Genomic DNA, 24,656 nt, shown 5'->3' with positions numbered 1-24,656 from the left:
CTTGGGACCTGGCCCTCCTTTCTTCTGTGACCAGGTGGGGGACCCAGGGCTCCCAGGGGCAGCTTCAGAGGGAATCGGAGGAGGGCCACTAGCCTTCTGGAAAGTTCTCTCCTCCATATGTGGGGGCTCCTCGGGGGAGAATGACGGTCTGCCACTTGAGTGGTGATGCTGAGATAGTCAGAGCAGCCTAATTCCTCCCAGAATGAGAGTAGAGAAAATGTTGCTGTGTGTGCGGAGTGGAGAATGGGGTCAGCTGTCCCCACTGCCAGCTCCCACGGATAGGTGAGCCCACCTTGAAGTCATCTGAAAGGTGGAGTGACCGAGTTCTTGGGAAGCAGACTCCAGACCACCCGGGGTTAGAAACCTCAGCCTTCCCCCCAAAGTTAGGAGGTGGCTTTGGGCAGGTGACTTAACCTGGGCGCGTCCATTCCCTCTTCTCCAAGATGACGAGGAGACTACTACTGACCAGACCGGGTTAGTATGCGGGGTCCACGCCACGTGACACAGAGGACACTTAAAAGAGTGCCCCGCTCACAGAAAGTGTCACATGAGACTTTGCCGTTATTGATCATGGGCATGAATTTAATGAACAAAATACTCTCGCTGTTCCTTCCTTGCCTTCACTTACCCAGATGCCCGCTCCAGGGCCGCCCTCCCTTCACGACTCTGTTTTTACGTGAGAAATAAATCTTTCTTCCCTTTCTGAAGCTCTTTTTCCTCCCACCCCTCCACCCCCGGACTGGCCCGTCCCTGCCCCCCACGACCTTTCTCGGGGAGACCAGTGGAACCAGCATCGGGGACGCAGCCCAGAGACCTGGGTCCGGTCCTGCTTCTCTGCTTCTCCTCCCTGAATCTCCGCTCAACGTCCAGGGTCCCTTTGTCTTAAAATGTAGGATCTGACATTATTCACGTGGAGCAGAAGCCCCGGCGGAGCAACAGACGACCGCCCTTGGAGAAGGCACCTGCTTCTCAGGACATGACTCACACTTCCTGCGACCTGCGGGGTCCCTTGGGAAGCCCCAGCGGCCTCCAGAGGCAGAAGAAGCGGTGGGAAACGTGGCAAGAGGCTTTGTTGTGGTTTCTGTGGGTTAAGAACTGGTAAGGCAGGCTCAGGACTGGCTGGTTCGAATCATTCCAGAAGGCTCTGGTATCCCGGGTGGTTAGAACCCCGGATGGACGAGGAAAGGCTGGAGGGCTGGTGAGAGGACAGGTGTGGTCCCGGGATCTGCCCGCCTGCATCTCCAAGGCACCCTCGCCGGGTGGGGGGACAAAAAGATGGGGAGGGGCTTTGCTATTTCTAGACTTAGCTAACCCTGGGACAGGCAGGCCCTCCCCGATCCACAAGACCCCTGATGCCAGAGCATCAAAAAAATAAGAAAATACAGCCCATCCGCCCTGTACTGCAGATATGATTTTTTAAATCTCCTTTTATTTTTTAAGATTTATTTGTTTGTTTATTTTTTATTTGTTATTATTTATTTATTTGTCAGAGAGACAGCGAGCACAAGCAGGGGGAGCAGCACACAGAGGGAGAAGCAGGCTCCCCGCTGAGCAGGGAGCCTGACGTGGGGCTCCATCCCAGGACCCTGGGATCACAACCTGAGCTGAAGGAACCTAAAAACTTCAAATCTGCAGATACAGAGAGTAGAATGGTGGCTGCGGCGGGGTGGCGGGTGCCAAAGAGCACAAGGTGTCATTGACGGGATGAACAGGTCCAGCCGGGTGACTCTAGTTGACAACATGGTATCATGTGCTTGCAAGCTGCCAGGAAAGCGGAGGTTTACTGTCCTCACGTAATCCCAACCACCGCAAAATGGTAACTATGTGAGGTCAAAGAGGCGATAATTAACCTTTTTGTAGTCATTTTTTGGGCAATCTGTATGTATCAAACTGAGGCATGGTTCACTTTAAACTCACACCATTTTGTATGTCAATTATATCTTGATAACGCTGGGGGGGGAATTTTTTTTTAAAAGGGAAAGATACAGTCTCTAGACAAGTAAGATGACTTGGGTCCAGATGCTTGCGCTGGCACTTTGTAGCTGGGGCTTTGAGCCATTTACTTAGCTGCCCCATGCTTCAGTTTCCTTATTTGTAAACCAGGCCTTACAATACCTTATTTCGTACCATCGTGAACATTGGAACGGACACCCATAAAGCTCTTAGGACAGGCAGGATGCACAGTGACAGAATCCATAAATGTGGACTATTATAATTTCTTTCTTTTTAAAGATTTTATTTATTTATTTGACAGAGAGAGAGAGAGAGAGAGAGAGATCACAAGCAGGCAGAGAGGCAGGCAGAGGTTGGGGGGGAAGCAGGTTTCCTGCTGAGCAGAGAGCCTGATGCAGGACCCTGAGATCGTGACCTGAGCTGAAGGCAGAAGCTTCACCCACTGAGCCACCCAGGCACCCCCTATGATAATTTCTTGACCACACTTCATCCCTCAGGTCTCAACAGAAGTGACTTCATTGGTGACTTGGGAGTCCCAGGTCCCCCGCCCCCTCCAGCTTTGGTGATGGTCCCTTCTCTGGCCTCTGAGTTCCTTGTAATGCTCACCCTCACTGCAATCGCATAGCTGTTTGTGTTACTGTGTACTGAACATCTGCCTTTTCCCCTAGCCCGTAAGTCCTAGGGGAACAGGGACTACCTGCCCCATTTCTACTGTACCACAGTGCATGCATACAGGAGGTAGTCCATAAATGTCTATGCACTAGATTTTATGTATATATTTGACAGGCAGAGATCACAAGTAGGCAGAGAGGCAGGCAGAGAGAGAGAGAGAGAGGAGGAAGCAGGCTCCTTGCCGAGCAGAGAGCCCGATGTGGGGCTCGATCCCAGGACCCTGGGATCATGACCTGAGCTGAAGGCCGAGGCTTTAACCCACTGAGCCACCCAGGAGCCCCTGTCTGTGCACTAGATAAGCCCCCTAGGTTTACAGGTGCTGATGCACGGACGTCTGAGTGAGAAGGCATTCAGACAATCGCCTGAAGAGCAGAAATACACAGTGAGAGGCTTCTGACCCTTTTGTTTGATGGCAGAACACATTCCGGGCCCATCAACTGTCCTTTTTAGGCCAGAGAGTCTGGAAAGAAATTCTTGAGGTGTCAAAACCTCTGTTGTAGGTGACCAGCTGGCCATGAGCCCTCAATTGGGAGACACGGTGGAATGTGTACCGAGAGAGAAGCGGCTGCCTCGCTCGGGAGGGATCCGGTCTCGGTTTGCTAAACTAGCTGAATTCCAGAAATACCAGCAGGGAGATTGTCTCATGTCATACCTGCTTCTCAAGACAAACAAGCCGAAAACTGGGGGGTGGGAGGTGGAGTGGGAGGAGAGGTGCCCTAGCTGCTGGGAGAAGGGAGAGGCCAGAGGCACGGACCAGAAAAAAACCCCATAGCAGGTGGAAGTGGACATAATTAATGGAGCCCAGGGACAAGCCTGGACATGCCAACATGTCAAACCTTGTTCCGCCGAGCCCCCGTCTCTCTAGCCCCATCCCGGAGAAAGCAGAACGCGAATAGTTTGAGACTGACCTGCCAAGCAAATGTACAGCAGGAAATTCTCATGAGCCCGAGGCCCCCGCCCCTGTGGCTAAAATCAGGATTCTGTCTGTGCTGATTTACTTCCCAGCTGGGTTTTAGCAAAAGCCTCAAAAAGGCCACTGGGTTGTGCCGGAGATTGGCAGATGGGGCCAGCCTTCCTCGGAGCGCCGCCCTCCCTTTCCAGACAGAGAGCTACATGAAGTGAGGTCCACGGAGGGAAAGACCCCATCCCATAGCCTCCCTGTCTCTGCAAGCCCCTTCTCGCCCCCCCAAGTCCGGCTCTTGTTCTAGACAAGTGTATTTGTGTGGACTAGAAAAGTAAGTGCCTTTTACAAGTTGAACCGGAGGCAGACTGAGAGGTAGCTTTGCCAGACGTGCCCCAAGCAATTTTGACCCTGGACCGGCGGTTCTCAGCGGAGATGTTATTGTGCAACTGAACATTTGTGGTAGAGCAGCTTTAGTCATCACAGTGACGGGGGACACAACTACAAGTTAGTCCTCGGGGACCTCAGGGTCCAGACACCTGCAACGCACACAGGGGACCATCACACACACCTCTGAAGCGTCCCCGTGAACACTCACCAAGATGAAAAAAATCATCTGTGCCCAGAACCCCATTTTATTTTGTTACCAAACACAAAGGACTTGTTTTGGCATGAATCACCATCTTACCATACATGAATTTCCCGGGATGGCAACCTGACCGAAACGTGTTGACCCACTTTGGAAAGTCCCGTTGCCCGGGGCATCGGCCACTCGGGGTGTTGGAATCACCAGAGCCACAAGCCTCAGTCCAGTATCATTTGTTACCGAGGTCTTCCTGGTCAATTCTATGCGGAAATGGAAGCTCCCAAACTATTTCACCACATTTAATGTAGCTGTGCCGAGGCGCTGGCATACGAAAATTCACATTATTTGACTATAGGTGACTTTATCTTTATTTCTTGCTTGTGTCACTCTTGGGGGCTTCTGTTGGGGGAGGAAGTTATGCGTGCGGGGGCAGGGGGCAGGCAGCGGGGGAAATGGCATCTTTGTAAATTTCATTTCAGGATGACAAGGGAGGGTGGTACAGAATATTTGCAATACAAAGGAGGAGGGGGCGGTGGGAGGGGGCATCCCTGCTTCCGTTCCACCGCGGGCTGTGAGCAGGTGCACAGCGAACGGTGGGCCCCGGACCCCGCCCACTCCATTTGTCCATGCCCTGGTTTCTCTAGATTGGACAACACCTTTCCCAGTGAGCGGCACTGACTAGAGAGATTTACCGAGTTATAGGTGATGTTGCTATATATAGCTCTCAGATGGGACGGGCAATCACAGCAGAAGCAAACTCTTGGGGTGGTTTAGCAAAGCCCAGAGTTAACCAAACCAGGCACCCCGGGGCCTTTCCCCCGTGCCCGAAGTGGCATGTTCGCGCCACCTAGTGGGACCTGGAAAAATAGCAGGTCTTCGAGCTAGGTCAAGCGCCTTGATTGGCAGAGGGTAACTAGGACTGAGTGATATTATCAGCTAGTACCGCCGTCCACAGCCCGCTATCATTTTATAGATATTAACTCATTTTCTCCTCGTGATATAGGCGCTGTTCTACCCATTTTGCCCATAGAGAAGCCGACACAGAGAAGGTAAGTGACTTGACCATGTGCAAGGAGCTGGCCAGAGACAGGGTCTGGGATTTGAACCCTGCAGGTCTCGGCTCCGTCCACTGCTCTTAATCCTCCTGCCGTGGCTTTGCAGGCGGCTGCCCTCTGGGGAGACGTTATTCTGAGAGTCCAAGCCCACTGAGTCTTCATGGCTTCTAGAGCCTTTCCTTTCGAGGCGGGAGAAAAGGAGGAAAAAGAACAGGAAAGTAATACCCGAGTGTTGCCTTTGTCTTGTCTTTGGATGGGCTGTGGAAGTCTTTGTGCGTAGTGTGAGGAGGAGGCTGTTTTGTTCTTTTGGCAGATCCTGAAATAGCTAACCTCCCAATTATGCCGGAAGTCACAAGGTCAGGGCTCACATCTCATTCACTTCCGTATCCCAGTACTCAGCCGAGCACCTGATGCCCACCGCGTGCTCGGGACCGACTTTGGCTGTAGCATCTGTATCAAGATATAATTCTGCATACCATACAATTCTTGCGTTTAAAGTGCACAGTGATTTTCAGTGCAGTCACAGGGATGGGTCCCACCATCATCACGTGTTTCTCAGCCCCCAAAGAAAACCCATTCCCCTTACCTGCACTCCGCATAGCCCCCAAGCCCTATCCCTGGCCCCGAACAACCACCAGTCCACTTCCTGTCTGTATAGATCTGTCTATTCTGGACATTTCAGAATTAACGGAAGCATGTAAATGTGGCCTTTGGTAACTGGTTTCTTTAACTCAGCATACCGTTTGCAAGGTTCTTCTCCTCTGTAGCACACATTAGTATTTCCTTCCTGAATGCAGCTGAATCATACTACATTATAGGAACACACCACCTTTTACGGATCTCTTATCACCTAATGGACATTTGGGCTGTTGACCCCTAAGGGGTTCTTCTAAATACCAGCTACTATCAACATTCCTGTATGAGTTTTTGCATAGACTTATGTTTTCATTTCTCTTGAGTATATCCCTAAGAGTGGAACTGCTGGGTCATAGGCCAACGGTCTGTTTAACCTTTTGACGGATTGCTGGACTGTTTTCCAAAGGCTGCACCATTTTCCCCATCCCCACTAGGAATGCATGAGAGTTCTACTTTCATTACATCCTCGCCAACACTTGTTATTATCTTTTTCTTTTAATTACAGACGGCCTACTCCCGCACACTGCTACCCTATTGTGGTGGGATGGTTGCTTTTTAAAAAAAAAAAATTATTTATGTATTAGACAGAGATCACAAGTAGGCAGAGAGGCAGGCAGAGAGAGGAGGAAGCAGGTTCCCTGCTGAGCAGAGTGCCCGATGTAGGGCTCGACCCCAGGACCCTGGCCTGAGCTGAAGGCAGAGGCTTTAACCCACTGAGCCACCCAGGCGCCTAAGGGATGGCTGCTTTTTAATCATCCACTAATAGGCTCCCAGCCTGTTTGAACTGGGTGGGACCACCACAGTCACGTAGCCCAATTTGTTCTTTTACAGAAGAAGCAGTGCAAATGAGGGGGGAAGAAAGGACTAATCCAAGGTTAGTAACAGTCATTACTAAGGGAGATAGTAACAGAACCTATAGGTTTTTTTTTTTTTCTTTTAAGAAAGTGAAGAAAACCAAAGCCAATGGCAAAAAAAAAAAAAAAAAAAAAAAAGAAGAAGAAGAAGAAAAAGGAAGAAAGGTCTGAATGGTGTTATTCTCTAAAGCTTTTCTAAGAGAAGTTCTTGCCACTACAAAAACCAGAAGACAATCAGTAACTAGTAAGGGGTCCTCTAGGCATATCAGGCACAAGGCAAAGCACTATCCGCTCGCTTCCCTGTTTGGTGCTAAGGGCACCCGTATCTTGCAAAGTTGCAGGGTCCCTAAAGGGTTATGAGTGCTAGATCCTACAGGACCCTATATCCAACCCGTTCCTGCTTGGAAGTTAGCAGAGACTTTCCTGGACACGCAAGGACTCGGAAGGTCCCCACGCCCCCCTGTCCTTCCCCCAGGGTTACTCAAAGCACCGTTTCAGTTGTGTCAGAAACGACACGGAGAAACTCAGGAATGAGGAAGGTAAACAACGGAGGCAGAAAACCTGAGTTAGTTATTAATGCAGCCAGTAATCTCGATATAAATGTCAAAAAATCATTCCTGGAAGGGAAGACCCATGATTTGCAATTTTAAATAATGGCCTGGGGCTAGAACGGAGGCTCGCGCCTGCCAGCCTGCGGCCGGGCGGCAGCGGGGAGCCCTGCGCGGCGTTCCCAGGTGCTGCCGGCGCGTGAACGCACTCGCTCCCTTGAACTTGGAGCAGCCACGCGGGAGACAGCCTTGCTCTAGGCTCTTTTCAGGCCGCCTCCCGCTTTTCGCCGGAGGAACCGGAGTTCCTTCAACCTTCCCTCGGGTCCTCTTAAACTTTTCTGTTGCAGGAGTGTGAATGTTTTAAGTGGCGACAGCTCTGCCTCTGTTTTATCGCTTCGGTCTTGTCCGCGGTGACTGGGGGAGGCGTGTCAGCTCGCCATCTTGGATCAAGGGCGACAGGACCAGTTTAGCGCGGACCAAGGCGCGTCCCGAGGTGATGACAGCGGGGACGTAATCGCGCGTCCTTGGACAAGACTTTCCAACCCTGTTCTCCCCCGGCGCCACCCCAGCACCCGGTCCAAAAATAGATTTCCTCCAAGCCCCGGGCCATCCTGAGCTAGAGTGGGTAGGATGGGGGGCTTCCTCTTGGGCACCCGGGGGTCCCCAGCCGTCCCCATCCTGCCCTCCCGGACTCCCGGCTCAGCGCGGCCGGAGCGGGCGCCGCGGGGCGCGGAGTGGGAGCGCGCGGCTGGGGCTCGTCCCGGGGCGGGCCGGGAGCAGGGTGGCCGCGGGGGTGAGGAGCCGCCCGGGCCGGGCCGGCCTGACACCACCTGGCGGAGTCTCGAGGAAGAGTCTTAAAGGCGCGCGCTCCTCCGCGCCCCTCGCACTCCAGCGGGAGCCGCCGAGAGCTCGCCTCCCTCTCCCGCCCGGCGCCACGGGAGGTAAGTGCCGTTCGGTCCGCGGGAGTCAGGGCCCGGGGGAGGGGGGGAGGGCGGCGTGGGGCGGCCCCGCGCTCGGGGAGCTGCCGCCAGGGCTGCGGTCGGAGGGCGGCGCCCAAGTTTGGGGAAGGCCTCGGAGGGCAGCCGGAGCGGCGCAGCGCCGGGGCGGGGACGGCGCGGGGGGCGGCGGGGCCCGGCGCCGCCTCCGGGACCCGCACCCGCGCGCGGCGCACGGGCCGAACCCTCCGCCCGGCGCCCGCAGCACTTGGCGCGCTCCGCCCGCGGTCCTGGCGAGCCCCGGGCCGGCCGGAGCCGCGACCCCCGCCCCGCGCCTTCCCGCCCGCCGGGCCCCCGCAGCCCGCTCGCCCCGCGGTCGCTCCGGGTCACGCCGGCAGGTCGCGCTGGGCCGCCGGCCAAGCCCTCCCTGGGCCCCGCCGCGCCCGCGCCCCGGGCCACCCCGCCCGGCCTCTCGGCGCTGCGCCCCTCGCCTCTGCCCCAGCTCCAGCCGCTCGCTATTTTCACACCTCCCGGTGCCCCGGCCCCGGCGCCTGATTCAGTGCTTAGTAATTAATTTGGCGTTTCAGAATGGTCAGCGGGCTGGATAATGGGCGCATTCATCCCCCGGGCTAATCTGAACAGAGGTGGGAAGAAAGGCTTTCACAGACAGAAAATGCCATTCGCTGAGCGCTCAAAGGGGCTGTCACTCCCAGAATAAATCGCCGCCGCGCCCGCCGGCTTCTCTGGCCATTTCCATACAGCCCCGGCCCGCGCCGCGGACCCGCCGGCCCCGGCCTCGGCTCCCGGGAATCCCTCACTCGAGGCCCTTCGACGGGAAAGTCGGGCGAGGGCGAGACCCAGGCGGGGGTCGAGGGAGACGGGGAAGCGGGGGCTCGGGTTAAGGCCGCAGGGGACAAAGAGCTTGATTAGAAAATCAAATGCTGACCTAGAAGGAGACGCCGCTAATTCAAGGCACGGATGGATGCTGGAGCTGGGGCTTGGGGAGCATCCGTCCCCAGCCCCGCCGTTCGCAAAAGAGGAGGGCCGGCGCCCCGAGCCGTCCGCAGCGCGCCCGAGGTCACACAGCAAGCTTCTGGATCTCCCGAATTATCAATGGATTCCAGCGCACAAGCAGAGCAGATCGTAGAAGCAGGGCCCGCTCTCCTGGAATCCCGACCCTCACCAGGAGGCGTTTGGTTCTGGGTTCGCGGAGGTGTCGGCTCGGTCTCCGGGGGGCCTGGAGAGGGGACCCGGTGCCCTCCGCGGCCTCGGGCTGGCCACTCCTGCCCCGACCCTAGGGGCTGCCTCTCGGTGCGTCAGCTGAGTTCCAGAGGCTTGATCCTCTGACCTCCCGAAGTCGCCGCCAGTGTGGGGCACAAGCGGTCTTCGGGCTCTGAAAGCCAGGGCCTTTCGCTGGCGGCGCCCTGCGCCCTCTGGCCAAGCGGGATCTTCCGTGCGCTGTGGCCGCAGCCCTGACCCGGCGGACCGCGGACCGACAGCGCCCCCCAGCCCGGCTGTGGGGTCTCCGGGTGGGCAGGGCTGGCTTGGCTTTCTCCAGGGTGAAGCTCCGGGAACTTGATTTTCATGCTGTTGGGGCTCACGCGTGCATCCTCCTCGAGGGGCTGCAGATCTGGCTCCAGATCTGGCTCTGGACCCTTCTGGACCCCCAGGGGGACCTTCCCATCAAAGGAAGAGACGGAACCAGAAAGAGCTGTGGTCCTGAGAGCCAACCGCGGCTCGGCTGAGAGGCTACAGTGACAATGGAAGCAGCTGGGGGAGAAGGGGACTTTCTGGGATTGCCAGCGGTGCCCCAGAATGCACAGGGGAAGGAATCATGTGCCTCTTCACCAGCTTCTGGGTGGAAGCCCCTCCTCCGTTTTGGGACTCAGTTTCCCTGTCTGCAAAGCAAAGATGAAATCGCATTTGGCTCCCAAGGGGGACGCTCAGTAGAAGGATCCCACGCACCCCCCCACCCCCAGCCACCAAGCTGGCCTCACACTCCCCTGGCATCTGTCCAGATATTCACCAGCCCCTCTCCTGGGGGTTTCAAGGACTCTCCCCAATTTTTCTCCGGCTGCTTCCACCCACCCTTGCTGCTTTTGGGTGCGAGTACCCAGCTGTCCCTAAAACCACATGATCTAAGAGCGGGGAGGCCTTTTCAGAGAGTCTGGGGCTGCCGTGCTGATGGGGGTGGTGAGTCTGCAGTGGCTTGCTGGGGTCACCTGGCTTGTTGAGTCAGAGGACTTGAGCTAGAGAGGATTTCTCAGACTCTGGCATCTGCCCTGGGCCCTACCCCCAGAGAGAGCTTCCCTCGGCCCGGGGAGGGACCTAGAAATCTGATTTTAAACAAGCTCCCCAAAGCATTTGGGCGCAGGTGGTGTAGGGACTGTATTTAGGGAGATAGTTTAGGCAACTGGGCTCTGTCCCCAGCTGACCCTGCTTTCCCAGGATGGTTTTTCTGTGCTTTATATTTGATCAGCATTTACTGTCTCCTACCCCAGGAAGCCTGAAGTGGAGGGGGGGAGGGTCTACTGCTAGGAAATACTTGGGGATCCCCCCCCAAATGTGCAGCCTGAGAAGGAAAAAGCTGTGGGTGAGCTGGACATCCCACCAGATGAGGACGGTCGGCGTGGGTTAGACGTTGGATGCCCCCCCAAACCGGGGGGCCTTTTCTTACCAGCACACTTTCACAGCTGGACCTAGCCCTGTGCACCGCAGCTCCCCCACACACATAATACAAATGTGTCCAGAGCCCCCCCCCCGTCCCCCACTTAGCAAGGCAAACGCCTGCCCACACCAGGGACAGAGCAGCCCACCCGCCATAGGGAACCCGTGCCAGCAATAACCCAGGGGTGAGTTGTGGCCTCGAGCCCTGACACCTGGCCCTTCACCAGGCTGGGGCTCAGAGGAGGGAAGGTGTGACGGGGCGGTGGAGGGGAGGTTGGGGAGATGGGGGAAGGCCTGGAAGAGTGGAAGAAGGTGGTGGGGGGGGGGGGAGAAGCTGTTAAAAATGGGGCGGGGGGAGTGGATGGGATGAGTCCCTATTTATGTAAGCCGTTTGTAGCTGTGGATTGTAAAACTGGGCAGGATTCTCTGGAGTAATTCATAGTGTTTGGACAAGACAAACATTGTTCTGCTTTAAACAAACCTCCAGAAAGGTCAGCCTGGTTCATCCCTTTGCTGCGAGTCGCTGAGACTATCCAGATGATGAGAAAATCAGATCTTAGCTGAGGGGGGCCCGGGCAGGAGGCAGCTGTCTCTTCTGAGTCCCTTGGACCCAGGGTGAGGGCACCCAGCCCAGGGAGGGTCCTGGGCTCCTGCTGAAACAAGCTGATTTCTGCTCTGGAGCCAGGAGACATGGTACGTGTGTGTGTGGGGGGGAGGGGGTGGTCACAGATCATGGAATTTTGATGCTGCCCAGGATCGCTGGAGTTCTAGAGTGAGGCCAGCATGACCTACGTCGGGAGCCTTCCTTGCTCGGGTGAAGAATTCATGGGAAACAAATGTTCACGGATGCAGACCCGAATTAGACCCTCCAGCCTCGAGCCCAGGCATGCGTCTGGACATCAGCAAGTCCCTGATCCTTACATGTTCTACGCGCCAGCTTGGCTGGACCCCCTCTCTGTTCCATCCAGCAGACGTTTCTCGAGTGCCCACCATGTGCCAAACCATGCTAGGCCTTGGGCCCGCGGTCGTGGGGCTGGGGCTGCCTTACTGTCCCCCTGCCTGTCTTCCCTAAGTCACACTCACTGAGTTATTAGTAATTCGGAAAGTGTTATTACCCCAAAGCCCAGTCTTCTGCAATGCTGGTGTCACTGTCCCCTGCCTCATCTCCGGTGGCCCAGGGCAGTGAGTGGGGCGACCCTGCGGCTACTGTACTTTCTTCTTTATGAAACATAAATCTGTTCAGGGCTTTGGACACCTTGGGAGCTCTTGCCCCTGCTTGTTGGCTCGGGACTCCTGGTATCCGCCGAAGAGATGGAGGGAGGGAGGGACGGTGGGAGGCAGGAAGGAGACAGAATGTCACTGTCCACATTTTTCAGGAGAGCGGATTGTTGCTCAGAGAGGTGAAGTGACTTGCCCAGTTCTGTACCCGGAACACCACCGGTTGGCTGGCTTGAGCTATAGACATTTACTTTTCCCAGTCGGGAGGCTGGGAGGTCTGAGACCAAGGTGCTCGCCAGTTTGGCTCCTGGCGAGGGCTCTCTTCCTGGTCTGTAGATGAATGCCGCCTTGCTGTGTCCTCACCCGGTCGGGAGGGCTATCAGGTCTCTCCTAAGGACACTAATGTCATCATGAGGGCTTCACACTCAGGGCCCCACCTCTGATGCTATCACATTGTGGATTAGGGCTTCCGTGTGTGAATTTGGGAGGGACGCACCATATAGCCCACTGTCACGGAGGTGTGGCTAGAGATGGGGTTGGGGGATGGGCATGATGGGAGCACTGTCCTGCTGAGCACTCAAGGAGCTCCCTGAAAGCAGGGCTGGGAAGCTGGGTGTCCCAAGAGACCCAGAGACCGAGTGCTCAGCCAGAGGCTAGGAGGCTGCTCTGCAGGGTAGGTCATATCCATGCAGCCTTGTGTCTACTTTCTGGCATCATTTGGGGGGCTAGCATGGTGGCTGCTCCTTGCCCGATGGGATCTTCGGTGACAGAGAGGTCCCCTCCCTCCCCCCACCCTATATATCTTGTTACAGTTGGATAATCGGCACACTCACCCAATGTCAATCAATACTGGTCTGCGTCTGTTTCCATCCTGTGCCCCCTCTTGGAATGAAGTCCCCTTAACCTTCTCCTTGTGTGACACATGGATCGGGCACACCTCATTTGACTGATATGGGGGGGGGGCGGGTTGGAAATAAGCTCTTATGCATAGTTGGGTTTTGCAATTAACAGAAGCTTCCTCCTTTCGGCAGAGAAACTTTCTATGTAGTCGGTAGCCTCGAAAACCATTTTTTTCCGGCAAAGTCATGATTTTTTTTTCCACTTAAGTTAGCCAGATCCAATATGGCAGGTTTTCCCCAAGTGCGGTTAATCGGGAGACCTGCCATCTCCTTTGCTGGCTCACAGCCATCTTGAGGAACATTAGCCCCCCCCCCGGCAATTTGCTCAGCCTCCTGGCGTCCGCTTCTTCACCTTTAAGTGGGCGAGGCTCTTCCTCTTTTCCAGCACGGCGGCGCCCTCGGGAACTTGGGTGGGACCTGTCCTGCGTCCCTCAGTGGTGGCTGGGATAGATGCCACCATCAGCTGTGACTTCGGAGAGTAACAGTGTCCCAGGATCTCCCATTCTTTCAAGCGTCCTGATCTGTGGTTCCGGAACAACAGAAGATGCCTGATCTCCGCCGATAAATTTCCAAGACCTTCTGGCTTCCCCGTGGACTGGAGAACCCTGAGAGTGGGGCTCCTCATCTCTCCAATGCTCAGGAGACTGTTGCCTTCCTTCTGGACTGAATCACAAAGGGGCTCCCGAAATCCCGGCTTCCGGAAAAGGGGGTTTACAGCACTTTGATACACACAGCAAGCCCTTGGCAAGCGGATGCTGAAAATGCTCCGCCCAGCATTGCGGGAGGGAATGAGGAGCCAGATGTGGTCCCTGCTCCTGAGAAGAAGGCTTCAGAAGCATTTTGGGACCAGAGGGTTAGTGGTCCCTTGCTCTGCTCCTTTCTCCTACCCCCTAAGGTCACCTTTTAGGATGTGAAGGGGACCCTTTGAATTCGGGCAGCTCTAGAATTTGCCAGAAGTTGGAAAGCAGCGTCCCTGGATTGAAATCAAGGGCTATGCTCCCCACAGAGGCTCCAGCGGAGAACTGGGCCCTTGTGTCTTTCAGCTTCTAGGGGCTGCTGGTGGCCGCTGGCCTTCTTGTCTTGTGTCTGTGTCTTCACGTGGCCTTCTCCTCCTTGATCTTGTCAGCGCTCCCTCTGCCTCTCTCTTAGAAGGACACTTGACGGGTATTTCGGATGCGCCTAGATAACCCACAGTGATCCTCCCATCTCGTGGTCTCCAACAGAGTCACGTCAGCAAAGATCATGCTTTGCCCCGTAAGGCCACATTCACAGGTTCCAGGGATGAAGACATGAATTTTCTCCTTGGGGGCGGGGGCGCATTTTCCTGCCTGCCACAGCTGGTCACCATCACCGGTTGGTTGTCCGTAATTCTGCGTTTTTTAATTACTTAATTGTGAATTTGTAGTGCGTTCCTAGTCTGTGCCTGGCAGGGTGTGAGACACTGGGGAGTCAGAGGGAGAAGACCCGATTTCTCCCTCAAGAAGCTCATGGATTGGTCAGGGCAACAATGTGGTATCAAGAGCTACGGGTACCCACAATGGATCCCAAAGTGTTCAGATTCCTTATCAAAGTCCGTGTATCCCTTGGCCTGCGCTCACCTCTCTGACCTCATCTCCTACCAGTCCCCATCTCACTCCTCAAGCCCCCACCAGGGTGGCCTCCTTCCCGTTCCTTGGCAAATCAAGCTGTGCCTCAGGACCTTTGCACTTGCTGTCTTCAGTGCCTAGAAGCACGTTTCTTCCCCTTCCCAACCTCCATATCCCCACGGCTCCCTTCCTCACTTAACTCTGCTCTGCTAGGTCCTTCTTAGAGAGGCAACCCCTGTTCCACCCCGGTGCCTTGGGTGAGATGCACCTTCCCTGCTGGCACTCCCCATCCTGTCTTCTATTTTATGTTCCCAGCACTTACACACCATCAAGTTACTCTTGCCCTGGCCATCTCCACCTCCACAAGCATTTGGACATAACGATGACTAGACCTTTCCAGAAAAATCCTGAACACAAATGCCTCCTGTTTCATTTCCAGTTCTCTTTCTGAGAATTTATTTAGATTTTTTTCTTTATGTGCGTTTGGTGGGGAGGTGCTTAGTGGCACATTAGGCTAAAATTCAGGTAGATTGGAATGGGGTGTGGGACCGGGAGGCTCTTCTGTGGGCATGTATAAATGCAAGGACCGGGGGTCGGGGGAACCCTACTGGTGTTTAACAGACAGGGGTCAAGGATGTTAATGCCTGTCATGGCAGAGGACCGTTCTGCCCAGTGAAGAATTTTCTTGCCCAAAATGTGAACAGCACCTCTTTGGAGAAACAATGTTCAGGAAACAGCCCATATCCGGGCCCTAAGATAACATTTTTCAAATGCAACTGAAAACCTTTAGCCCTATAATAGTTTTCCAGGCAATTTTCCCCCAAATCCGTCACCATCTGCTAACTCTGTCTGTGTCCCCCTGCCCATGTATACTGTCTTGAGATCACCTCTGTACTTTGAGGTTTCCCTGCGAGGATGCCCTGCTTCAGAGCTCCAACTCTGGGCTCAGAGCACCCCCCCCCCAACTTTCTCCACCCAGAGGACCATCCCTTTCTGTGAACTCTTTGTTTCCTTCCCTCCTGACAGTGCTTTCCCCCCATGGTGAAGCATTTTCTTTAATAGCTTTCAGGGTGGGACCTGGTCAAAAGGTTTTTGGAAATGAAAATAAATTACGTGGGGCTGGTTCCCCCTATCCACAGGCGTTTTCACCCCTTCAAAGAGCTCTGGTAGATTAAAGGATTTGGTGGATTTGGGGTTTCTATGGGCTTCTGTGCCCAAGTCCTGAATCCTCGGCCAAGAAACCAGCAACTGGGGAGGCCCAAGCTGGAGATGAGGGCTGTCCACAGCTCTGAAGATTGGTAAACCTCCAGAAGCCCTTCACACTTTTCAAGCCTCTTCCATGCTCCAAAACCTTTCCCCACACAGTCCCAGCTCCCGAAATCCTGCCAAGGGAATGGAATCACCTTGAGCCATCCTCCGTGAGTCCTGTCGGGTGCGCTGGGCCCTTGAATCCTAGAACTGAGGGGATTCCCCTCATTCTTCTGGGGTCAGGGATCTGGGAACCAGATCTGGGGATTTTGAGAATAAAAAACCCAAAGTGAAAACAAAACAAAAAAAAACACAAAAAACCGTAAACAATCATTCATGAGGCCAGCTTCTTCTCCTACCCATCTTTTTAATCAGTCTCACACGCCTTTATTGTAAATGTGATGACCCCTGTTTTACCGTGAAATGGGCAGAGTGCCTCGCTCAAGGTCACACGAGGTCAGCTCGAGGGGACTTGGAATTACACTTTGTCCGCGTCCTGTTCTTCCTGTTTCCCAGAGAAATACTATCGAAGCAGGCCACCCTGACCCTTGAGGGGAGGCCAGATGTCTATCAGACTCCAGAATCTTCCATTCCTCTGCCGCTGCAGTGGCCAGCCTCTGTCGGGAGTCCTGGGGACCCAATGGTTTGATGCCTGCTCTCGTAAGGGGACCAGACACACGGAGCCAGGTCTCCGCTCATTCTGCAGGTAGCACCTCGAAACCCCTTCCTCTGTCCAGCCGTGGCAGAGGCCCACGGGTGCTGAAATCTTAGCGCCAGGCAGGTCTGCCCTGTCCGTGAGCGGTGACCGAGAGCTCCCGACCCTGCTCTCTGCATCTACTTCCCTGGAAGTCAGTTTCCTCCTCCTCAAAGAGGAGACGATCTACACCTGTCCTGTCAGGTGTTACCAATGTTCTGAACTAGCGATCGCTGGAATGCTTGGAAGACAGCTTGGCACACAGTAAGCGTTAAATAAATGTTTGATTTAGAAAGTAGGACCCTCGATCATGCCCACGATGAAGGCTCTGGGTTATCTCATTTCTTCCGCGCCCTTCCTCCCAAACCATTAGCCTGTGACATCCTTTGCCCCCCATCACTGGGCCTTGCCCTCCCTGGCATCCTCCTGGTGTTCCCGGAGTGCTCTCCCGACCTGCCTTCCCACTCGTGCCCCATTCCAGCCCACCCTCACTCACACCACAGGCCTCTTCCGTGGGACTGCTCTCCACACCAAACTCACCCACACCCAGGACCGGGGTGGGGGCTGTCCTCAACCCCCCAAAGTCCTTCTATCTTATCAAAGAAACAACCCTTCTCCTTTAGGGCCTTCCTATCTCCTCCGAATCCCCACCCCACACCCCACAATCGTGGTCACTCTCCTTTCCTTTGAAGACACCAGCCCCAAGTCTTGAGGCTGGTCCTGTGTGCCCATAAGACCCGGGGGACAGCCCATCAGGCACCTGGACCTCCTTACACCTGGTCCCCTTCACGTCTGCCTCCCAGCAGGGAGCCCCCTCTTGCCCTCAGCAGTCCTTGTCATCACCCGAGCTGTTGTCCTTCTGGAATCTTCCCTGCGGACTCCAGTTTGAGACCACGATCTCCTTGGCTACTCAGCACACCTGTCTTCCTGAATCTTCTAGACCAGCTGCTCTGTCCAATAGAACTTTCTGGGATGATAGAAATGTTCTTTACCACCTCCATCCAAAGGAGGGTTCACAGAGGAACCCTTAATTTTATTTCATTTTAATTCATTCAAGCCCACATTGAAATAGTTACGGTGGTGACCAGCTGCTGGACTGGGCAGCATGTTCTAGAAACCCTGGGCTCGGTTTCCCATTCTCTCCATGTCCTGTCTTCACGTCTTCTCTCTTTAGCTTGGCTTCCGAGGTCCATCCCAGCGGCCGCCCTCTTCCCCTTCTGTCCTTCCTCCTGGAAGAAAGCTGCAACTCTGGATTAATCCAGTGGTCCTGCCTTCTCTAGGTCTACACAGGGGGCTGCTGAGCACTGCTGGGGTTGGGGCTGTGACTTTGATGGTTGGGACTTGCTTTCCCATAGATGGAACCTCAGCAGGAGTTCGAGTTCTGGCCAGCAAGCATCAGCCTCTTGTCCATATGCCCCCAATCAAGCTTTCCCTTGTCCTTGAACCTCCAATGCTTCCACCTGCCCCCCCCCCCCACTGTCAGAAGATGCTGCCACCTCCTGTTCCGCTGAGACAAGAGGCTCTTTGGCATGTGACCGCCAATTCTACAAGGCCATCTCTGTCTGCCTCCAACCTCTCTCCTTCCGTTCCTTCCTATCACCCCATCTCTTTCTTACCCCTTGTTTCCACACTTTGTGAGTTCCATCTACACTTGCTGTCCCCACTTTCAGGACCTGTGGAAGTCTGGCGTCTGTCTCCACCACTCCTCTGTCATTGCTGGCCAAGGTCACCGGTGACTTCCTTGTTGTTCAAATCCAAAGGACTTGTTTCAGATCTTATCTTGACCTTGAAGGCGCGCCACACGGCTCACCACCCCGCCTTCCTTAAAACTTCCCCGTTGGCTTCTAGGGCCCCCGAGTCTTCTGGCTTTCCTCCCGCTCCTCCTCTGGCTCCTTCTAGATTTTCTTGAAAGGACCACATTCTCCTCTTCCTAGAGTGATCCTCAGGCTTCCCGGGTAAGGCTGGGTGCCAAGAATAGTGCCCCACCTCCGCCTGACACATTGCTTAAAGAAACACCTGGGAATTCGCTTTCTCATCCAAGATGGCACTGTTGTGTTTTGAACTCCTGCTTGTGCCTGACATGCCTTTTCGGGTGTGTATTTATAACCTCCGCTTTGAGAAGCTCTCACAACACTTGGACATCTGTTTTTTTCATTTGTCCCCTCGGAGGGCAGTATGCTTTACGGAGGGACACTGACAAACAAAAGGGTGTTGGGAGAGGCTGCCCAGTGGCCAGGAGACTGTCCTGTGAGAACTCATAGAAAGAACTGGAAACATTTTTGCCTAACCGATAAAACCGATAAAAGATGATAGAGGGTTGATCGCAAAAGGTGCAAGAGGCAAGTCCTTGGTATGGGTTGCTGCGTGGAGCTAAAACTGCCTGAAATGTATTAGTGGCAGGGAAGTGGGTTTTGAATGGAGGTAGACGCGTTCTACCATGTCCCAGAACGTTCCGGACCTCCAGGATATCTTGGGTTCGTGAGTTCAAGCCCCACGTTGGGTGTAGAGCTTCCTTAAGAAATAAAACATTAAAGGGGCACCTGGGTGGCTCAGTGGGTTAAAGCCTTTGCCTTCGACTCAGGTCATGATCCCAGGGTCCTGGGATCGAGCCCCGCATCGGGCTCTCTGCTCAGTGGGGAGTCTGCTTCTCCCTCTCTCTGCCTGTCTCTCTGCCTACTTGTGATCTCTGTCTGTCAAATAAATAAATAAAATCTTAAAAAAAAAGAAATAAAACATTAAAAAAAACCTCTCTGCAGACAGAAACGACACAGCGGGAGGAAGGCTTGGAGCGTGCCCTGAAAAACCAGCCCAGTAGATCCCCCCAAACCAGCTTGGTGCCCTGACTTACCTCTTTCAGACCTGTCCTGGCCAGGCTGGCTTTCCCCGACTTGTGTTTTGGTGTGATGCCACCAGCGTCTGTCATGGACTGACACGCAGAAACTGTCCCACAGAGCTTGCTGCTGTCACTGCCGTGGGGATGTTCTTGCGGGATGTAGGCTCAGTACTTAATACTGTGTTCCCTTTATGGCTGCACCCCCCCCCCCCATCCCAGGAGAAATTCCTGTCTCATCTTAGTACCCAGAATAGTTGTAATTCTCTTGAGTAATTGGTCTGTTTCCATCTCATGGACACTGGGAATCGTGTAACTGGTGTGGTTTCCTTTTCATTTGGGCTGCAGGAAAGCTGGGGGACGAATTTGTGGCCTGCCCATAAGAGGTGAATGAGGCATTCTAGGGACCATTTTTGCTTTATTCCCATTTCCCGTCCTCCTGGTTTTTCTTTCTTCTCTTCCCTCTCCTTTCTCTACCGTACAAAAACTGAGAACGCCCCAGCAAAAAGCAATTAAAAAAAAACACCTGTATTCTCACTATTGTCATGTTTTACGCATACTTTAAAAAAATAAAAATGAGCTTATACTGTGCATAGTGGTTTTTTTGGGGGGGCATCATGTTTTGTAATTTGCTTCCCTCCCTTTTATAATATGTCATGAACATCTTTGCATGTAATTAAATGGTCCTCTTTGGATTATTTTATTATTTTAAAAAATGAAAAACCATTTTATTTATGTATTTGAATGAGAGTGAGAGAGAGATCAGAGGGAGAGTGAGAGGGAGAAGCAGACTCCCTGCTGAGCAGAGAGCTGGCCTGGGAGGATGGGGGTGGGGGGAGAAGCTTGATCCCAGGACCCTGAGATCATGACCTGAACCAAAGGCAGACACTTAACCAAGTGAACCACCCAGGTGCCCCCTAACTTATTTTAAATATCTATAAAGATCTGGCAACTTAGTAGTCACAATGAACATGACTATATCCACTCACTGTGTGCCTGGCCTTATGAACACTTACATATACACTTTCTTCGTGTACATTATGTAATTCATTTTGTGTGTCCACATATGATAAGCCACAGTCGTCGTATGTGCTGACTCATTTGATGCTCATAACCCGATGAGACAGATATTATCGTCCCCTTTTTACAAATGAGGAAAGCAAAGCGCAGAGAGATTCGAAACTGTGCCGAGGTCACACACTCTGTGCTTTCCACCTGGCCCTCCGATCGCCCAGCCCACAAGAGTTAAACTTTCCCTCCGTCTCCGCTCACCTCCCTGTCTAATTTTTGCTATTTTGCCAGGTTCTAAGTAGCCTCGTAAGTCACGGAGAATCCTCCCTGCCACACGGCAGAAATAAACAGTGTAGGGAGTGGTAAATGGCACAGAGAAGGCAAAGCTAAAACCTTTCCCGAGGGCAGGGGATGAATTCGGGCTGTCTCTCGTGCAAGGGAATGCGTTTGTTTCCTTGGGCTGTGGTGCACACCCAAGCTGGCTTGGGTGGCCGTCTCTCAGGGAGGCTGGGGAAGGCGGTTTTCCAAGGAGACTGAGCCGGGCCAAACGAGCCCTGAGGCCCCTTTCTTGGATTCTCACAGTTTAGGAGAATGCCAGTAAGACAAAAGGAGACAGTTGATGGAGCTAATAGTCAGCTCTTGGGCCAGAACCAGAACCCTGGGCTTTCAGTCCAGATTTATGACTTGATCACTCATCTAAAAGTAACAGACCAACAGGGATTGAGTTTCAAACTCCCAGCCCAGTGTATTCTTCCCCCAAAGCGCTTTGGCGGCTCTGCAGGATAGTCGAAGGATGCTGTCACTGTCCTCGGTCCTTTTGTTAAGGTGGCAGAGAGTGAGGCAAGAAGGAGAGCTTGGGTGGTCCCAAGGTTGCCTGGGGAGCCTGTAATTGGGTGGGATTGCCATCGCTTGACAAGGAAGAGAGAAAGGAGCCCTCCCTGGTTTCTGTGTTCCAGTTTCAGTCCCAGATTTGACCCATGTTTATTAGCTGGGAGATGTTGGGCAAGCTTCTTGACCTCAGTTTCTTCATCTGCGAAATGGAGTTAAGATCTACTTTGCAGGGGCGCCTGGGTGGCTCAGTGGATCGGGCCGCTGCCTTCGGCTGGGGTCATGGTCTCAGGGTCCTGGGATCGAGCCCCGCGTCGGGCTCTCTGCTCCGCAGGGAGCCTGCTTCCTCTTCTCTCTCTGCCTGCCTCTCTGCCTACTTGTGATCTCTCTCTCTGTCAAATAAATAAAATAAAAATCTTAAAAAAAAAAAAAAAGATCTACTTTGCAAAGCTGTAGTGAGGCTCGCGTGAGCTAGTGCGGGGCGGAGCACCCTTGAACATACAAGCCTGCCTCAGAGGACCTGGGGAGGGCTGGGCTGCCCCCGGCCTGAGGCCGGAAGATGTGTCTGGGAGGGGGCGTGGGCCTGGGCTTCAGTCCACCACAGCATCCCTGGGACGCAGGGAGTCGCCTTCCCGGCACACAGGCCCACCGCAGGGTGACAAGTGGTGGGGGGTGGCGGGGGACAGGGTAGCAGCCCCTTCTGGCCCGCCCCGGTGGGCTTCAGGAAGATGGGGTGAGCAGGCAAAGGGTACCTCCCCACCCCCTACCCCTCTTCCTCCGGATTCTCGGCTGTCTGCCCACGGGGGCACGGCCCTGCGCGCGGTGCCACCGGGGCCATCAGGCCGGGCTGGAGGAAGGCCCGACCTCGGCGCAGCAGAGAAAACAAACACAGATGTGTTTGGCCGGGACCAGGAGGGAGCACGTCTTCCCCTCCCCCGCCCCGCCCGCGCGCTCCCCCGGGGCGTGGGGCCGGCGGAAACCTGCGGGGCTGCCCGGGCGGCGCGGGGCCGGGACGAGGCTGACAGTCCCGGGTCGGGCCCCCCCCTCCTCCCTGCGTGGGGGTGCTCGCCGGGCCCAGCCCCCTCTCCGGGCTTTCCCCGGGCGCTCTGCTCGCTTTCTCTTTGTCTCTGCCGCCCTTCCTCGGGCTCCCCGGTTCCCGGCCGCTCTCGCGCCCGCTCGCTCCGCGCCCCGGGCCGCTTCCCTTTAACTTTTCTTCTTTCCCGGGGTTAAAACTTCGCTCGCGAGCGGGCGGCTGCTCGCCGACGTTATTGGCCGGCGCCCCGCCCGGCGGCCCCGCCCCCCGCCCCCGCGCTCCCCTCCGCCCCCCACTCCCGGCGCGAGCGGCGGCGGCGGCGGCGGCGGCGGCGGAGCCTTCGGGGGCGTGCGTGCGTGTGTGAGTGCGCGCCAGCCAGCGTGAGTGTGTGTGCGCCCCGGGCGCGGGCTGGGCGGCACTCGGACGGCGGCGGGAGCCGGGCGGCCGCGTCGTCACTCGGGCGAGCGAGGCGGCGGCCGGGGCCGGGGCTGGGGCAGCGGCGGCCGCGCCGGGCATGGAGCTGGCAAGCCCGCGCTGAGGCGGGACGCGCCTGCTGGCCGCGAGCGAGAGGCTCTCGCCGTCCGGCGCGCGGGCTCCCGGCCGGGGCCGGGCAAACTTTTCTTTCTCTTTTGCCCTCGCCAGAGGTAAAGTCCCGAGCGCGGACTCCGCGGCGGGGACGCGCTCTGGGCCGGCCCGGGGTCGGGGGGGACCCGGGGCTGCGGGAGGAAGGGGCGCGGGGCGGTGCGGGCCCCCCACCCTCCGCGCTGTCCCGCGCCGGGGCTTGGGGCGCTCGGCGGGCTGGCCGCGGACCGGCAGGCGGGCGCGGGCATGGCCCTCCTCGGGCGGCGTGGAGGCGGCGGTGGCCGGGGAAGCCGAGCGTTCGCCCGCGGCCCCGGCTCGCCGCCCGGCCGGGAAGAACAGGCGCGGGCGGTGCGGGCTCGGGGAGGCGGTGGTGGTGGCCCCTCCGGGACTCACCTGCCCCCCCTCCCGCCGCCGCCCCCCGTCCCCGGGACTGTGGGGAGCGAGGCGAGGCTGGCGGGCGGCCGCGGGGTTGGTGCGGCGGAAGCCGGGCGTCCGCCGTTGCTCCCCGCTCGCCGCCCGCCGGGGGGTGGAGGGCGCGGGGCGGGCTGGCTGAGCGCAGCTCCCCTCTCTCCGCAGGCGCCTTCTGCGGCGGGCGGACCGACTCCTCGGCGCGGCGGGGCCGGGGCAGGCTGGACGCAGCATGATGCGCGCAGTGTGGGAGGCGCTGGCGGCGCTGGCGGCGGTGGCGTGCCTGGTGGGCGCGGTGCGCGGCGGGCCCGGGCTCAGCATGTTCTCGGGCCAGGCGGCGCAGCCCGACCCCTGCTCCGACGAGAACGGCCACCCGCGCCGCTGCATCCCCGACTTTGTCAACGCGGCCTTCGGCAAGGACGTGCGCGTGTCCAGCACCTGCGGCCGGCCCCCGGCGCGCTACTGCGTGGTGAGCGAGCGCGGCGAGGAGCGGCTGCGTTCCTGCCACCTCTGCAACGCGTCCGACCCCAAGAAGGCGCACCCGCCCGCCTTCCTCACCGATCTCAACAACCCGCACAACCTGACGTGCTGGCAGTCCGAGAACTACCTGCAGTTCCCGCACAACGTCACGCTCACGCTGTCGCTCGGCAAGAAGTTCGAGGTGACCTACGTGAGCCTGCAGTTCTGCTCGCCGCGGCCCGAGTCCATGGCCATCTACAAATCCATGGACTACGGGCGCACGTGGGTGCCCTTCCAGTTCTACTCCACCCAGTGCCGGAAGATGTACAACCGGCCGCACCGCGCGCCCATCACCAAGCAGAACGAGCAGGAGGCCGTCTGCACCGACTCGCACACCGACATGCGCCCGCTCTCGGGCGGACTCATCGCCTTCAGCACGCTGGACGGGCGGCCCTCGGCGCACGACTTCGACAACTCGCCGGTGCTGCAGGACTGGGTCACGGCCACGGACATCCGCGTGGCCTTCAGCCGCCTGCACACGTTCGGTGACGAGAACGAGGACGACTCGGAGCTGGCGCGCGACTCCTACTTCTACGCCGTGTCCGACCTGCAGGTGGGCGGCCGCTGCAAGTGCAACGGCCACGCCGCCCGCTGCGTGCGCGACCGCGACGACAGCCTGGTGTGCGACTGCAGGCACAACACGGCCGGCCCGGAGTGCGACCGCTGCAAGCCGTTCCACTACGACCGCCCCTGGCAGCGCGCCACGGCCCGCGAGGCCAACGAGTGCGTGGGTGAGTGGGGGGCGCCGCGGGGACGCGGGCGGCGGGTGGCGGCGACTGCGAGGGCCTCGCGGCCGCGGGTATCCGGGAGCGCCGGCTGCGGCAGCGCCCGAGGACCGCCTGCTGCGTGGATGCTGCGCGGACCGTGGGAGGCGCGGTCGGGGACGTCCGGGACCGGGGAGGGCTGAGAGCCGGTTCACCCGCTGGCGTGGCGCTGGCCTTGACGCTCGGCTTTGCGCCCCGTGCGCTCTGCGAAGCCGGGAAGCATGAGAGA

General features: G+C 56.6%; 2 protein-coding genes across 4 annotated transcripts in view; one reads left to right on the top strand and one right to left on the bottom strand.

Annotated features, from left to right (window-relative positions):
- Window positions 1-8,059: 8,059 nt before the first annotated feature.
- Window positions 8,060-23,378, bottom strand: LOC123929358 (collagen alpha-1(I) chain-like). The gene is made up of 3 exons (XM_045984911.1): window positions 22,102-23,378; window positions 9,489-9,889; window positions 8,060-8,655 (listed from the first exon to the last, which is right to left on the bottom strand). Exons 1-3 carry the CDS (start codon window positions 23,376-23,378, stop codon window positions 8,060-8,062), a joined length of 2,274 nt encoding a protein of 757 aa, XP_045840867.1.
- Window positions 8,076-24,656, top strand: part of NTN1 (netrin 1) — a 168,773-nt gene continuing 152,192 nt past the window's right edge. Inside the window, exons 1-2 of one of the 3 annotated variants that reach the window (XM_045986152.1) lie at window positions 8,076-8,146; window positions 23,313-24,394. In XM_045986152.1, the coding sequence (XP_045842108.1) occupies window positions 23,377-24,394 (1,018 nt within the window). In that variant the 5' untranslated portion in view covers window positions 8,076-8,146; window positions 23,313-23,376. Of the gene's footprint in view, window positions 8,147-22,464; window positions 22,535-22,566; window positions 22,799-23,312; window positions 24,395-24,656 lie in introns of those variants that run through there. The other 2 variants (XM_045986151.1, XM_045986150.1) reach the window with 2 other exon arrangements.

This window comes from Meles meles, chromosome 18, assembly GCF_922984935.1.
Source record: "Meles meles chromosome 18, mMelMel3.1 paternal haplotype, whole genome shotgun sequence".
NCBI classification, from domain to species: Eukaryota; Metazoa; Chordata; class Mammalia; order Carnivora; family Mustelidae; genus Meles; species Meles meles.
This window is presented reverse-complemented; position numbering and strand designations above follow the sequence as displayed.

What these genes read in the sequence shown, in the direction of transcription:
- LOC123929358 (XM_045984911.1), bottom strand. Translation starts at nt 23,378, where the DNA reads ATGCTGCGTCCAGCCTGCCCCGGCCCCGCCGCGCCGAGGAGTCGGTCC. An exon ending in CCGCCCGGGCAGCCCCGCAG is followed by an intron (nt 9,890 to 22,101) that starts GTTTCCGCCGGC and finishes TTGTCACTGTAG; the next exon opens with CCTCTCAGCCGAGCCGCGGT. An exon ending in ACTGGCGGCGACTTCGGGAG is followed by an intron (nt 8,656 to 9,488) that starts GTCAGAGGATCA and finishes GTGTGAAAATAG; the next exon opens with CGAGCGGCTGGAGCTGGGGC.